Source organism: Condylura cristata, unplaced genomic scaffold (assembly GCF_000260355.1).
Source record: "Condylura cristata isolate star-nosed mole 26May11 unplaced genomic scaffold, ConCri1.0 scaffold00029, whole genome shotgun sequence".
Classification (NCBI taxonomy): domain Eukaryota; kingdom Metazoa; phylum Chordata; class Mammalia; order Eulipotyphla; family Talpidae; genus Condylura; species Condylura cristata.
In genome coordinates, this window is record NW_004567130.1 from 24,792,445 (window position 1) to 24,808,212 (window position 15,768).

General features: G+C 34.5%; 1 protein-coding gene across 1 annotated transcript in view; it reads left to right on the plus strand.

Annotated features, from left to right (window-relative positions):
* Window positions 1-15,768, plus strand: part of WDR64 (WD repeat domain 64) — a 56,054-nt gene that overhangs the window by 12,907 nt on the left and 27,379 nt on the right. The window contains exons 7-12 of the mRNA XM_004690778.1: window positions 572-786; window positions 3,524-3,658; window positions 5,503-5,582; window positions 8,680-8,819; window positions 12,414-12,540; window positions 15,394-15,542. Of these exons, the coding sequence (XP_004690835.1) occupies window positions 572-786; window positions 3,524-3,658; window positions 5,503-5,582; window positions 8,680-8,819; window positions 12,414-12,540; window positions 15,394-15,542 (846 nt within the window). The remainder of the gene's footprint in view (window positions 1-571; window positions 787-3,523; window positions 3,659-5,502; window positions 5,583-8,679; window positions 8,820-12,413; window positions 12,541-15,393; window positions 15,543-15,768) is intronic.

Sequence of the window (15,768 nt, forward strand, 5' to 3'; positions counted from 1 at the left end):
TCTTTCACTTTAAGTACAGAATAGCTTCAGGAGAGCAATGATTATGTTGTTAAATAAGTCCAGTTGGGCCGCAGAGTCAGTTTGACAAGTGCAGACTAATTATGGGTAAACTTGAATGTTAGAGTATTTTTCTACTGACAACACTTTTTGAAATAATTGAAATTTTTATGATTGATTTTGCTGTTTACCATCCTGTTTTATGTCAATGGTTTGGTTACACCTGAACCTTTTAATTGGCTATGATTATATTTCTTAACATTAATTATGAACATAATTAATATTGTTATTAATGTTTCCCTCTAAATCCGAAAAAAGAACACTCATAATACACATACAAATGCATCATTCCTTATTGAGCCAAAGCCTGAGAGCTCACCCTTTTACTCTGAGTGTTCATTGAATTTTACTTGATGGATTTTTTTTGAAATCAAGGTTGTTTAACTGTGGGTATTCGAAATAAGAAACATCTCAAAGTAAAAGTTGAATCAAATTATAGTGGCAGTCTTTGTATTGACTATTTTGATAGTTGTAGCAAAGTAATAGTTTATTTAAAGGCTCCCTCTGTTCCTAGGAGAACTATTTTGTCATAAAGCCTGTGGATCACTGCCTTCTCTGCGTGTGTGTCGCATCTCTGCCCGATCAGCTCTGCAGAGATGACATCCTTTTGGGGGATGATGGTGGTTTTGTGAACAGATTCACAGTCAACAGTGATGACTTTGGACTTAAGCAGGCAAAATCAAAAAAGAATTCGCAAAATCAAGTTTTAGATTCAAAGAACTTTAAAAGGTAAGGATACGCTACTTTGACACAGACATTGTTCGAGTATTTACATAGTACATGTGATGTAATTTGCATAAGCAGTGAAGTGCTAGATGACATGGAAGAGATTTGAACTGTAAAACTAAACAAGAAATACTTCTTGCCTAAAAATAGGGAAGACAGACAGGGAAACTAGCAACTGAAATTCTTATTTTAAATATTGTCGACAATTAAAATCTGTAGGTACTTAAATGAGTTAAGAATTAAAAAAAGATCATGAAAAAAACTATAATATACATATAATTATTTACTAGCACATGAATATGGAAGTGTGCTGTGAATATAAAATCCATGAATATAGAATTCAGAGAAACGTTTGACAGTATAGTATACATTAAAAAAAAAAAACTTCTGGACATTTAACACTTCAGAAATAACTAACTGGAACATGGATTTATAACAAAATGACAGACAGTGTTTAATATGGCTTAATATTAGATTTCAATTATAAAAAATCACCCAGGAAAAAAAATGGTAAAGGCCATGACATGTAATTTATACACATAAAACAAATAATCAATAAACATTTCAAAATTATTGTCAGTGAAAAATACTAACAATTATCTCCAGCTCACAAGATTTTGGGTGATTTTTTATTGTCTTCTTTATCATAGTAATGTATTTGAAGCTTTTAGAGTAAGACTAATTAAGTGAATATTTTACTGTTATTAGCGGAAAGACACATTTTGTAGTAAATATGCCCTCTATTAATCAAATAAATACAAATTAAGTCAGATAAAGCACCTCACTTAAAAACTTGAGTTGCTTAGTGATGGGGAAGATGCTGTGATTTGGACATTCTCACGTACTGCTGGTGTAGAAGTGGGATTAGATCACTTCTAAAGCAGCTTGGACTGATGCATCAGATGTCTTAATAAACATACATTGAGCCCTGGGGACCCCAGATGTTTAAAATGATAAGTATAGAGCATCACAACATTACTCCTAATAATAAAATATCTACAATACAACAATATGGCAATTATTAAAGCTTTAAATAATACATATAGCATATGAATATATCAATATGTTATACCAAGTCTATAAATATATATTTGAAGTCTATAAGTATATAAATGTATCTATACATACATAATATATTTTTAGGTGAAAATATTTTTGTGAGAGTTCAAAGATATTCTATGCATTATAATTTAACCATATTAGGGAATGCCATGTATCCACATTAAATTATGTTTTTAAAACATTTAATAATATGGACACTATTTATGATTCAGTGCTACATAAAGTTTTTTTGTACATATGAACTCAATTTTATGGGGAAAAGACAGATGTATATGTGCATTTCTAGTTAGAAAAAATTGAATGTAAATATACCAAAATATTAACAATGATTCACTAGTTTAGGTGACTCTTATTTTCTCCTTTTTATTTTCTACTTTCTAAATTTTGACAATGAAAATTTTCTTTTACAACAAGAAAATATAAAAAATGAAAAAAATGTATTTTATCTCAGAACATGTCATTAAGAGCTCATTGCAACTGTAATTGAATCAAGACTAACCCTTTGCTGGAATCCCAAGGATGGTATAAAGGCAACTATCTGGTTACCCATGTAGCCATTGTCTGTTCTTCATTATGTGCAGTTTACTTTATTTCACAGAAGTAATAGACATTTCCAGCTGCTCATTCAGGTATCAGGCATTTTATCCCATTTCAGATAGGCTCATAGAACAGATGCTGACACATCGCTGTCTACTGAGTGGCCTGTTTTCCATACCTATTAAAAATATATGATAGAGGGCCTCCATCGTGGCACAAGGGGTGAAGGCTCAGCACTATCAAGCTATCAGAGCCATTGCAGTGCACGTTCGATCCCCGGCCAGGGAGGTGACCACATGGTGCAGCAGACCTCTCCTGTGTCACCCACTGATCCCTCAGCAATGTGTTTCAGTGGATCTGCCTGTTCTGCCCTCCACTCTGTCTCTGTTTCACTCCCTGCATGTCTGGCCTTCACCCAAGCTCTTTTATGCATAAATAAATAAGATAATATATATACATATGTACATTAGAAAAACGATTGAACTGAGCTGTAAGGAATCTGGTTACAGTTAATTCATATTTAGTTCTTTGGGTGACTGTTTACATGGGTAGTATTTTCAAAAATACATTTACCAGCCATTTGCATGTCTATATAACTTTGAGGTTGCATATTCTTTTCCTTTCTTTAAAAGATTTATTTCTATTCTTTCAGGTTAAGACAAAAAAGTAGCAGTTTTTGCCACTAATGTTGAACATGCTCACTCAGAGTCCTGTGAACTGATTGAGCAAGTGTTTGATGAGGACTATGACAGCTGCCTGAATTTCAGCCTCAACAGTGAACGCAGAGCATAAATTTCCAAATTCTTCATCTTTGAAAGTATTTGTCAAAAATATAAAAATGAATTGAGTCACCTACCATCTAAAACTATATATAACACAGTCCTCCATTTCAATGACCAGAACGTCATTGAGATTATTCCTTTAATTTTGATCTGTAGCTCAAAATTTGATGATAGCCGGTTAGTTTTCCATTTTAAATATGGCATACTATGAATTTTCAGCTCAAATTATGTAGTGTATAGGGCATAATTACATGCAGGCTTCACCATAGTTCATAGTTCTGATTTCACTATAAGTCAAAGAATACTGAATAGTAATTTGTGCTTCTAACTTATGCCCACTTTGTTATTTTGATTTCCAGTGTTAAGAGGAAACTACATAATGACTGGGTTGTGAAAATCAGATATATTTCAGCTTTAAAATGCTTTGGCTCTTGCTCCATAGATAGTGTCCATTCATTAGTTTTGGAATCTTTGAAGAGACTTGAGGATAATTTGTAAGTACAGTAACATGTAGCTCATTTCCGTAAGTATCCTGTGACTTGCAGATTCTGAATAGTTGATAAGTCTGTGGTTGCCTTGGATATTTTACGTGGGTTTTCAGAAAAATCAGGTGTTGATCATTCCATTTGCTTAACAAGATTAGCTTCAAGGAGGAACTTGAAGTTACTTTTGCAAATCTGAACTTGATCTTACCGGCAACAATTTTGCTTTATCTCTTTTTCTTGCAATTGGAGTAAATCACCATAGATGTATCTATATTTTCCAAATATAGCTATTTTGGCTAAACTTTATATTTTTAAAGTATTTCTTACAGGTCTGTTGGTTGACTGATAACCCTTTCACTATTTGTCATAATCATCATAGATAGGTTACTTTATATTACTTTATATTGTACATTGTTTTATTTTATATCTGGTTAAACTTTTATTAACTATTAATATTAATAGATATTTTATTAATTAAAATTTTTGTTGACTTTTAATAACTAATGTAGTTAACTATGTGCTAACAATAATCATATAATAATAAAACTTAACACATACTCTATACTATATATATACGTGTATATATGTATATATATATATATAGAGAGAGAGTAACTATAAAACACCTATTTTAAAGAACAAATTGAGATATATGCTACAGCATGGATCAATTTGATTTAAAAAAAATTGTGCTTAGTGGAAGAAACCAGAAACAAAAGACTGTAAGCTGAATGATTCAATTTAGGGGAAATGCCCAGTAAAGAGAATGTTGGCCGAGACAAGCAAAATAATCAGTGGAAACCTGGGGTTAATAGTGAGTTAGGAATGCCAAGTGGGCACAAGAGAACTTCTGAGGATGGTGACTACTCTAAATGTTCTGCTGTTATATAATGCTATAAATTTAGCAAAAAGGTGGCATTCTGCACTTCCATTTGGGTGAATTTTATGGCATATTAATTATAGAGCAACAAAAGTATCACTTAAAATATACTGAGATTCAGTTCTCAATTTGGCATAAAAGGGGAGGAACATTTCATTCAGCAGGAACAACAAGTAAATTAGCATTTCATTGTAGTAACTCTAATCAAAGGACATGGGGGGGATGAATCAATATATTAGGAAAGGAGTGGGAAGAGGTAGCAGGTTACAGTGTACTTTGGGGATAATATCAACAAAGCTTGAGAGCAAGCTGAATATGGGTAGTGAGAGGGGAAGAATTGTTTGGCTGTATTCTTGGCATCACTTGCTACAACCGGACCCACTTAGCCATGTCTTCTTGTATGAAGACGTGATATATCCCTGCCCATCTCTACAACCAAAACATCCATAGCTGCAGAGTGGAGGACTATTCCCTTTTAAGCAGAAATACTGCAAAGTGCTATGCTCATAGCACTGCATTTGGGATTAAGAAGATGGCTTAGGCCCTCCCTGGTGGCGCAGCGGGTTAAAGCACAGCACTGAGAAGCTGAAACCACTTCTGCATGAGTTCGATCCCCGCCTGTCCCTGAGGTGACCACAGGGCGCGGCAGACCTCTCCTGACCGCCCGCTGCTCCCCTCAGCAGTGTACTTTGTCGATCTGCCTGTTCTGCTCCCCACTCTGTCTCTGGTGAAGTCTTTCGCTACCCCTGAGTCTCTGGCCTGTACCCCAGTTCTGTATATACAAATAAATAAATCTTTAAAAAAAAAAAAGAAGAAGAAGATGGCTTAAGTCAAGAGAAATTTAATCATTTCTCTGGGTACGTGGATTTACCACCCACCTAGAAGTGACCCTAGTGAACATAAATATTTATAAATTAGAGTTAACATTATAAAGAAAAATACCCAAATATTATATCTAATTTGTGTTTCCCAGGCCTGTCAGAGAGTTTTCCATGCCAAGAGGAGCAAACAGTTTCTGTTATTGTACAAAAGCAAATGTCATTGTCACTGGAGGTAAGAAATATCCTGCTGAGATTTCCTGGATTACAAACAGTGCTCTCCTGGGGTAATCTCATGGTTTTCATTAAAGTTCTATGATTTTACTGATAGAGAGTTTAAAAATTTGTGAAAAGTCAAATCTATTGGTGGTTTTTTTTTGTGGCATCTGGATTTGTGGAATATAGAGAAATACAGCAAATGTGCAGTCAACATTAAATCAATAATAACCTGATTTCTTTCACATTTGCCTTGTTTATGAATATCCAACTAGAAGATTACCTAATTATTTTCTATACTAATTGGCTTGAGATGGATCAATTTGTTGGCATAAAAATTCAATATAAACAAATTCACTTTGTGTCTAGTCAAATACTTGCTACTTAATGAACTAAATGACCATTTTGAATTTTTTACATATAAATTATGACTTTATAACGTATTTTATTTATAAATGGCACTTTTGGTTGTAATGCTATTATATACATTTTCCCCTTCATGTCCTAAAGGTATTTAGTAATTATAACTTATCACAGCACTAAAAATTTATCACAATATTTATTTGTAATGTAATGTCATATTCTATATGCAATTCTGGAAAAATCTTAAGTCATTTACTTGCGTCAAAACAAATAAATTATTTAAAACCATTAATCTTTAATACTTATTTCCTTCTTTTATCTTATGAGAGCTGGACCATACAACTATTAGAGTCCCAATTTAAAATACTATTCAGGTTTTTATGACTACACTTCCATGATGACATTTAATTATTTTTGAAATAGGAAATCCAATATCTTGAAAGCCTTCTGTATTTTCCAAACTATTATTCATGGCTTGGCTTGGCTTAAAAAAAAAAATAATTAGATTACAACCTTGTGTTTGTTCTAATAATGTTAGCTGCCAATAAACCCTGAATGTATAATAACTCAAACACAATGAAAATGTATTTCACTGGTCAAAAGAGAATAACCCAAAACACATCATGAAAGGGAGTTTTGACAAATATAGTTTAGCTGTGTGTCATGCCTAGCTAGCTAATCTTTATCAAAAAAACAAATGCACATATTTATATACATATGATAATACATTTTTGAATTGTTAATCACATCTGAATTCTAATAAATCATGGATAATGTCAACATTTATAATGTATTTTACATGTGTGCCTCAAAATAAAACTTATTGATTTGTTATTGAGAAATGATTATCTTCCTTAATGCTTTCTGAAAACAACTCAAAGTGTTTAAATATGAATAAAAATATATTACACTTAACTCTGAAAATGTCTATTGATAAGGCAGGAAAAATTTGACAGTAATTACCTACAGTGAAATAGGGATCATGGTGGGAAAGAAAACAGTTTTTTTATAAAAATTATACCATGCCACAAAAATCAACTCAAAGTGGATTAAAGACCTAGACATAAGAACGGAAACCATAAAATACCTGGAAGCAAAGATGGGCCAAACACTACACGACAGACACTTCAGCGACATCTTTAAAGAGACAGCACCCAGTGCAGCAACAGTGAAGGAAGGGGTAAATACTTGGGAGTACATCAAGTTAGAGAGCTTGTGTACAGCAAAAGAAACATTACAAAAAACAGACAGACATCCCGCTGACTGGGAAAAAATTTTCTCACACAAAACTAGCAGTAAAGGATTGATCACAAAGATATACATAGAACTGATGAAACTCAACAAAAGTAAACAACCCCTTCAAAAATGGGCAGAAGAGCTAAAAAGACACTTCTACAAAGAGGAAATGCAGATGGCCAACAAGCATATGAAAAAATCTTCAACATCACTTATAATAAGGGAGATGCAAATTAAAACCACAATGAGATACCACCTCACCCCAGTGAGAATGGCACATCTTAAAAAAACAAGAAAAAAAAAATGTTGGCGAAGATGTGGAGAAAAAGGAACTCTCCTGCACTGCTGGTGGGAATGCAAACTAGTACAACCACTATGGAAAACTGTGTGGAGGTTCCTCAAACTGCTAAACATGGAGCTTCCTTACGACCCAGCAATCCCACTCCTAGGTATCTACCCAAAAGACACAAAAACACTGATTCAAAAAGATACCTGCATCCCCATGTTTATTGCTGCTTTATTTACAATTGAAAAGACATGGAAACAGCCTAAATGCCCCAAAGTAGATGACTGGGTTAAAAAAATGTGGTACATATACACAATGGAATATTACTTAGCAACCAAAAAAAAAACCACATGCTTTTTGCAGCAACATGGATGGAGCTGAAAAAAGGTCATACTTAGTGAAATAAGCCAGAAAGAAAAGGAAAAATACCAGATGGTTGCACTCATAGGAAGAATATAATGGACCAGGATAGAAAATAATAATAATGAACAGCTGTATACCAGGGACTTTTTATGGGGGTGGAGTGGGGAAAGGGATCAAAAACAATGGGGGGAGGGAAATGCACTGGACTATGGTGAAGGCACACGGGTGATCTGGTGATGGGAAACCCAAGGGGATTGCAACTGAGATGGAAAAATGCACAAAATGATGTAAAAATAAACTATTATATTACTTTAAAAAAATTATACCATGCCATCCATGTTGTTTAATACATTGCCACGTACTTATATGATTTTATAATTAAGTAATAGTGTCGCTGCTGTGATAGTAACTATGTATGTATGTATGTATATCTATATATATACATATATATAATGGTTTTATGGACATGTGTTAGGAGGTATCATGAAAAAGTTGATTTGTTATAATGTGAGAGATATTTGAAAAGTTCCTCTTCCTTTGATTCATTTTATTATTATATTTTCATAATAGTCATTATATTTTCATAGTATATTTTAATAATGTAAAAACAAGAGAACAGTGGTCTTAAATACTTGTGGAAAACAAAGTATAAATAATAGATTAATGCATGAATGAGAAGAAAAGCATTGAATCAAATGAAGACCTCATAAAATATTTATGAGAATCCACATTTGTATGTGCAAATACAATTATTACAAAATATCTTGACAAGAAGAAGCAGGAAGCTAAAGACAGGTTTGTGAGAGAGAAGGACTTTAAGCTTCGGCTGTGTACATCTGAGAAAATAATTATGCCCCCTTTATTTCAGGGGATGACAAAGTGCTCCGTTTGTGGCACCCCAATATCAGCACCAAGCCTGTTGGGAAACTGGTGGGCCACATGTTCAGTATCACTGAGATTGTAACCAATGAGAAAGATCAACATGTGATCAGTCTTTCTTCTGCAAAGGTAACATAAATGAAGCAAAATATTTTTTCCCTTAGAATACATTATTGGAACATGTAGGATAGATAAAAATCTGTACAGAAATAGTTGATAGTCACTGAGAAAATATCGTCAAGGTCAAGAAGGAAATGATCAGTCATGTTTCCTGTTTCTACTGACTGTATAAGAAAGAAAATTATTAAAGACAAGGATCACATCACTGGGAATAGCCAATATTATCCTCCGTAGAAAAACACAAGGGCCTCCCCTAGTATAGCCAAGAATATCGTCATGAAAGACAGAAAAGTTAGGGACTTTTGTTATCATCATCATCATCAGTGTTTCAAACATTCTAGCCATTTGAATAAAACAGGATAAAATGAGTTTGTATATGGAAAATGAGAGTGTTGGATCATTGTATTTGCAGATAATATTATTTGCTTGAAAATATCAATATGGTAGGAATGTAAACTAGTTCAGTGCATATGGAAAATGATTTGGAGTTAAAAAATATTAGATTGCATCTATCATATGATCCAGCAGTTCTGCTCCTCAGTATCTACCTGAAGAATCTTTAAACTTTTAGGACAGAAGTTCATAATGACTTCAGGGCACAGTTCCCTCTAGCTCCTTCTTGGCATGGATGATGAACAAATTGCCCCCACAATAAATTTTTATGTAAAAGCACTACTCAGTTAGGAAAAAAGTGGTCAGAGGAGCAGCATTTATAACAGCAAAGATATTAAATACCTTAAATTGATCTTAACTGATATTATCCACTGTTAATATAACCAAGATGTTTTTCTGAGGTGCATTTAAAATCAAAATAAAGGGACATTCAATCTGCTGAGATCACATAAGCATTAAAACCTTAATGACTACAGTAAACGAGCAATTTAGGCAGAATTAGCAAACTGGGCACATAGTTTTTTGTCAGAGCTGTGTCATCATCATCATAATTATTAATTATAATAAAATTACAATTTTTACACATTCAAAATTACATGATTTCATTAGCTTTCATGAATTTTAATGTCCCTGTGACTGGTCACATGCCTACTAAATTCTTTTCTTAAACTCTTAGATTGTAATCCTTCCTCTTTTTTTTAGAAGCCCACTTTGCAGATGTTCGATGTTTAGCACAGCAACTGCAGAACTTTTATTAGTAGTTATAGAGCCTTGATATTTAGCAATCATATTACATCTACACCTGAAGAATTGGGAAACATTAAAAAAAGGAGAGAAATATAAACTTGACTTACTTTCACTTATTAACAAATAAATGGAAACTGTGGTTGACTGTTCTCAAGCATGGCTTTTTGTTTACTCTTTTGTGTGAAAATAGAAAGCATGCACGCTTTGATGACTTGTAACAGTCCACAGATGGGCATATGAGTTATTTATCTTAAATTTTCACTTCGGACGTGTTATAAAGGCTCTCAGAGAGGTCAGCACAAGTGCTCTAATGTGCCTTAGAGCATGAAGCAGTGTTCTGGTCAGTTGACAAGTGGGGTGGAGAAGTTTGGAAATGGCTAGAGGGGTTGTCATCCTGGCTTTGCAGACTGGCTGCGGTTCATCTAATTTATGACCTAAATCCTAAATGGAAATTATATTATAAGTGAAGATATGCTACTTTCTTGCTTCTGGACAGCATGCCGAAGGGAGTGACCTCAAAAATTGGAGTCTTAAGATTGAATAAACCTAAATTTAAGTCCTGGCACTGACAGTGACAGTCTGTGACCTTGGTTCAGCCATTTGGGATGGTTGCAGAGGATATCAGAGAAGCTCCCTTAAGGTTGATGCAGATTGAAGGAGATAATGCACGTCAAGCATGTAACTCTGTTGATTTGTCCTTTTTTTTCCTGTACATCTAAAACTATATTAATTTCCCACTTCAAATCTCCTTTTCCTGACTTCATGCTTTTCTCTGATAATGGTGTCATTTGTTTCCTGATGAACCGTGATCAACTTCACAGCTGCTTCTGAATCTCTGAGCTCCCTCACCCTCCACGGACCAACGCAAACTCTGAAATCTCTTACACCAACCACCTAATTCTTTCTAGCTGTAACCTTAGTTCAGACCACCAAGAGTCTCTTAGTCAAAAGTGGCATATTAGAAGGCACTTGTAGTCCTACACCAGTCTTTTCCCCCCAAAATCATCCAAATATTATGCTGTGATGCAAATCACCCTTAACCCCCAGATAACCTTTTCAATGCCCTTCTTAAGTGTTTTCAACAGCATCTGTGCCTTCCAAATAAAGTTCGAATTCTTTTCTTGTTTTGAAGGTTCTCTATGTTCTGAAACCAGATATATTTTCAGCCTTGTTTCTAATTTTTAACCTTCAGACAGTCTAAGGTTCACTACATATTTCTCCAAAGACTGTGCTTTTCCACCTTTATCTGGAATAAAACTCCTCCCCCATACCTAGTTACTGTATCCATCCTTTATGTTTTAATGAAATAGCATGTCCTTCATGAATGCTTCACTGAGAGAAAAATGAGGTTGACTCTCCTTGATGAATAAGAAATGTATGTACTTAGGATATGAAGGAAGCTGACCCTTTATAATATACTTCCTTTAGTTGTAAAAATCAGACATCTTTCCTGGAATTAGTACCTTGCCTTTATCTTTGTATGGGATTACTGTATATGGTGTAAGAGTAAAGTGGATTTTTTCCTTATCTGAATGGGGAGGGTATTTAAAAGCATCCATGATTAAGAGCTTGGTTTCACTACTTACAGCATTCTACCTTTAGTACCTTCTATCTTTACTCTCCTACTTGCAACATTCTTTCCTGGAAAAATTGATCTGCAATATTATTAAGAGTAAGAGTTAGGTATCTCAAATCTTATTCAGAGTGGCTACCTGAGAAATTTCTGGAAAAAAGCAATGTGTTAGTAAATTTATAGCATGTGAGTGGCCATCTAGAAAGAAAAACTAAGAAGAAAAGCAAATGTGGGCACATACTTAAGTATTCAGTTCTCAATTTGCCATGCTTCTTGCTTATATACGGCTTTATTTTGCTTCACAGCTCATTGTTAATCTTCAAAAGAAGTCCCTGTTGAGGTTCTCAACCATTTCTCCAAAGAGAATGTCTCTTCCCTTCTGTAATTATAGAAAATTCTAGCTCCTTTCAGCAAACTGTTCATCGATGCTGCTACTTTTTTCTGGTATTAATAAACAATAATTGAACCATGAACCAAGTTGGAATTTAACAAATGTGTGTTTATCATATACATAATTTATAGCAACTTTTTTTTTAAAGTTTATTTATTTGTACATACAGAACTGGGGTACAGGCCAGAGGCTCAGGGGCAGCGAGAGACTTCACCAGAGACAGAGCGGGGAGCAGAACAGGCAGATCGACGAAGTCCACTGCTGAGGGGAGCAGCGGGCGGGTCAGGAGAGGTCTGCGGCACCCTGTGGTCACCTCCGGGGCAGGCGGGCATCGAACTCGTGCAGAAGTGGCTTTAGCTTCCAGTGCTGCGCTTTAACCAGGGAGGGCCTATAGCAACTTTTTAAAAGTAATCTGCAGACTCTGAAATTCCTTCATCTAATAACTTTGAGTGGGGGAGAAACTGTGTCAAATGGCGAACTGTGTTCCTTATCCCCCCAGGTTTTCAGGGTTTGGGATATACAGACTCTTTCATTACTACAAGTCTTCCACGATAGCCAGGGAGGACCCGGAGACATGCAGATCTATTCCATGATTTATGATTTCAACCGCAGCATGCTGATTACAGGTAAATGTGGCCAGTTAATGGCAAACAAAATACATACTTTAATTTAAAACCTGAGTTTAACTAGTTTTGAACACTAGTTAGAAGAAAAATATGATGAAGGGAATTTATAAACTCTGATTCAGCACAGCATATATATAATTCAGTGCCATTCCTTTCTACCCTTCCATAGCTGGGGGTATAAAATAAGTGACCATGCTTTTCTGAAAATACCAGATTAGTACTATTGTGTCCTTGAATCGAGTAGATGTAGATGTGGCCTGGATTATAGAAACAAGTAGGATACAACCTGTTGATACAAATAGTATAAATCCAGCAAATCCTTTCAAAAGGAATATGATCCAATTTAGAATGGCTGTACCAGCATACTGAATCAATGCCTTATTCAGCCAGAAAATTTGGCCTCATGCATTTTGCCATTTAAGTAGTTGGTCAGGAGGATACTAATATTCCCACCTGCTGCTTCTAGACAAAATATAGCAGAGAAGAGCATAGTCTTGCATGACAGATCCATGGTATTAAAGTCAATTGACTTGTTACCTCCTTTTCTTGTGTCTCTTAGAAATACATATTTATTCAGAAGACAAAAACACTGCTATGCATTTAGGTTGGGCACTAATGTACAGCATTAACAAATTCCTTCCTTTAGAACACCAATTTACAATGCCTTTCCTAAGTATTTTCTCATTGTTCACCTGCTCTGATTTCCGGAGCATTAGTAAGAACAGGAAGTTATTGGTGCTATTTCTACTCATATAACTTTTCTGATTAGGAGTGCACTAGCACTTTATGCTTGACAGATAATTTTCCACCTTGAAAAAAATAATTCTAATTTTCTATGTGGTTCTTTGTATATTGTTTTAAAGATTTATTTATGCATACATGAACTGGGGTGAGATTTACTAGAGACAGAGTAGGGAACAGGACAAGCAGATTGACTGAAATAGACTGCTGAGGGGGGCAGTAGTGAGACAGGGGAGGTCTGCTGTGCCCTGTGGGTCAGCTCCCTGACCTGGGATTGAACCCTTGGTGCAGTGACTGTAGATGGCTTCATCGTGCTGTGCTTTAACCCGTTGCACCACCAGGGAGGGCCCTGCTTTACTATCTAGTTCTGTTTTTACTTCAAAAATAACATGGAAATGCCTGCAAGCAAATTTTGACTTCTTGGTGCCCCAAATTGTGTATTTAATTACTAACCTCAACATTTGCATACCTTTTACCATCAAACAAGGACTCAAATATCAAGACAAAAATAAAAAAGGAACAGAAAATCAAGATTACTTCCCAAATTTATGTACTATTATAGTATTTCCCTTACAAAAATAGAGAACTCTATATTGCTTAATAACTAAAATTGTATATACATAAACTATAGCATTTGCTTTGACATCAGAATTATATGAAACTTATCTATCAAATAATAACTTGTCCTGTGAGTCTGATGAAGTAGCCATAGTGATCTTCTAAAGGCCCAGTATGGCACACTGCATTCTGGAAATGCTGCAATAGAATATACTGATGTCACTGCCACTGCTGTTGCTATTATTGCTCCTGTTCTGACAATTACCACTTGTATATTTTTATAAAGTGCTTTCATATAAGACTTATTTCCTTGATCTGCACAAACACTTCAAGAGATAGGAATTATTATTTATCTTAGTTGACAAAGCTGAATATCAAAAAGTTGAACTGATTAGGACACAAGTTGAAACATAAAGCTAAGATTAGATTTCAATGCTCTGACTCCAAAATCCACATTCTTCTGCTGTACTCCACTGTTTCCATAAATATATATATGTAATGCTGTATCTATCCTTTATATATAATAGCAACATAAATAGCTGAAAACATTGAGGACTAACTTTTGTTGATAAGCATATACTGATTTCAGTTCTGAATAATCAGTCAGTATAATATAAAATTAGCTACCAAGAAGTTCCAAAATACTGTGTGATTATCTGGTTACTACATTCCTCTCATATTTCCATATCCAGATATTTAAATTGAGAGTTATTACTAGAAGAGTCATCTCAGACCTTTCCATGAATGGATTTTTTCTTAAAACTTAAATACCTTAGGAAAGTGTTTCACAACTCCCAATGAAATTTTTCTAAAGGTTGAGATTTCTTTGAGGAGACTTGAGAAACACAAAAATAAAGGAGAAAATTTGATTTTATTTGAGCTATGGAAAGCTTTCATGTTATTGTTATTTCTAGACATTACAATAAAACAAAACACACAGTTGATTTTGAGAGTTAAAGCAGACTTGCGTTTTAGAATATTATTGTAAAGCCAGACCAAATACCTTTGGATAAATACAAATAAGGAATATCTGCTCTCCATGGTGACACGGAAATGAATCTTATTTAATATTGATGCTGTAAGCACTGGACTGTAATCATTTTCATTCATTACATTTAATAATACCAAGTTTACAGAGTGTATTATTTGTTTTTTGAAGAGGGCTGTCTGAAAATACTTGCCACTCACTAACTGGGACTTTATCTCCAGTGGGATCCTGGCCATACCCTTATCACCTGTAACAGATGGAGCCACTCTATAGGAAGAAAAATGTTGACTAGAAATAGGAAAAGAGGGACCACTGTAGAGAGGATATCAATGAAATTCAAAGAGCCTGCATTTGAAAATTAATGAGACCTAAGATGAGTGCTTTTTTCTGTATGAATCCCATTTGCTTCACTTATCAAAAATGTGTCGGGGAAATAAATGCATTTTCACCTAATTTGATTTCTTAAGCATTGATATAACTAACCTCACTGATTTGTTTCCAAACACAACTGGCTGGGAAAAAAAAAGTAATATCATGTATTTATGAAATTCTTATATCTGTTTCAGGATCTAGTGTTATTGACATGTATCCTTTGACAAGGATGATACAAGATACAAAACAGATTCCTCATACTCATGACCGAGAACTCAATGTTATGCTTTACAACAAATATTTTCACCAAGTACTTACTATCTGCTCTGAATCTGTAATTAAGGTAAGTAGATATTGACTCCTCAGGAAGTAAAAGGCAAAGCAGATGGGATTTTGTTTTTTGAAAGGTAGGGCTGTGAATAACTAAGTGAATGTAATGCCATATATCATGAGATCCTCAAAGAGAATAATTTGGAAACTTTTATGAACCCATGAAAGACAAGCAAGCCCAGACGTGCTCAATTCAATAAATAAATCTTGCTTTACTATCAAAATAGGAATTTTAAAAT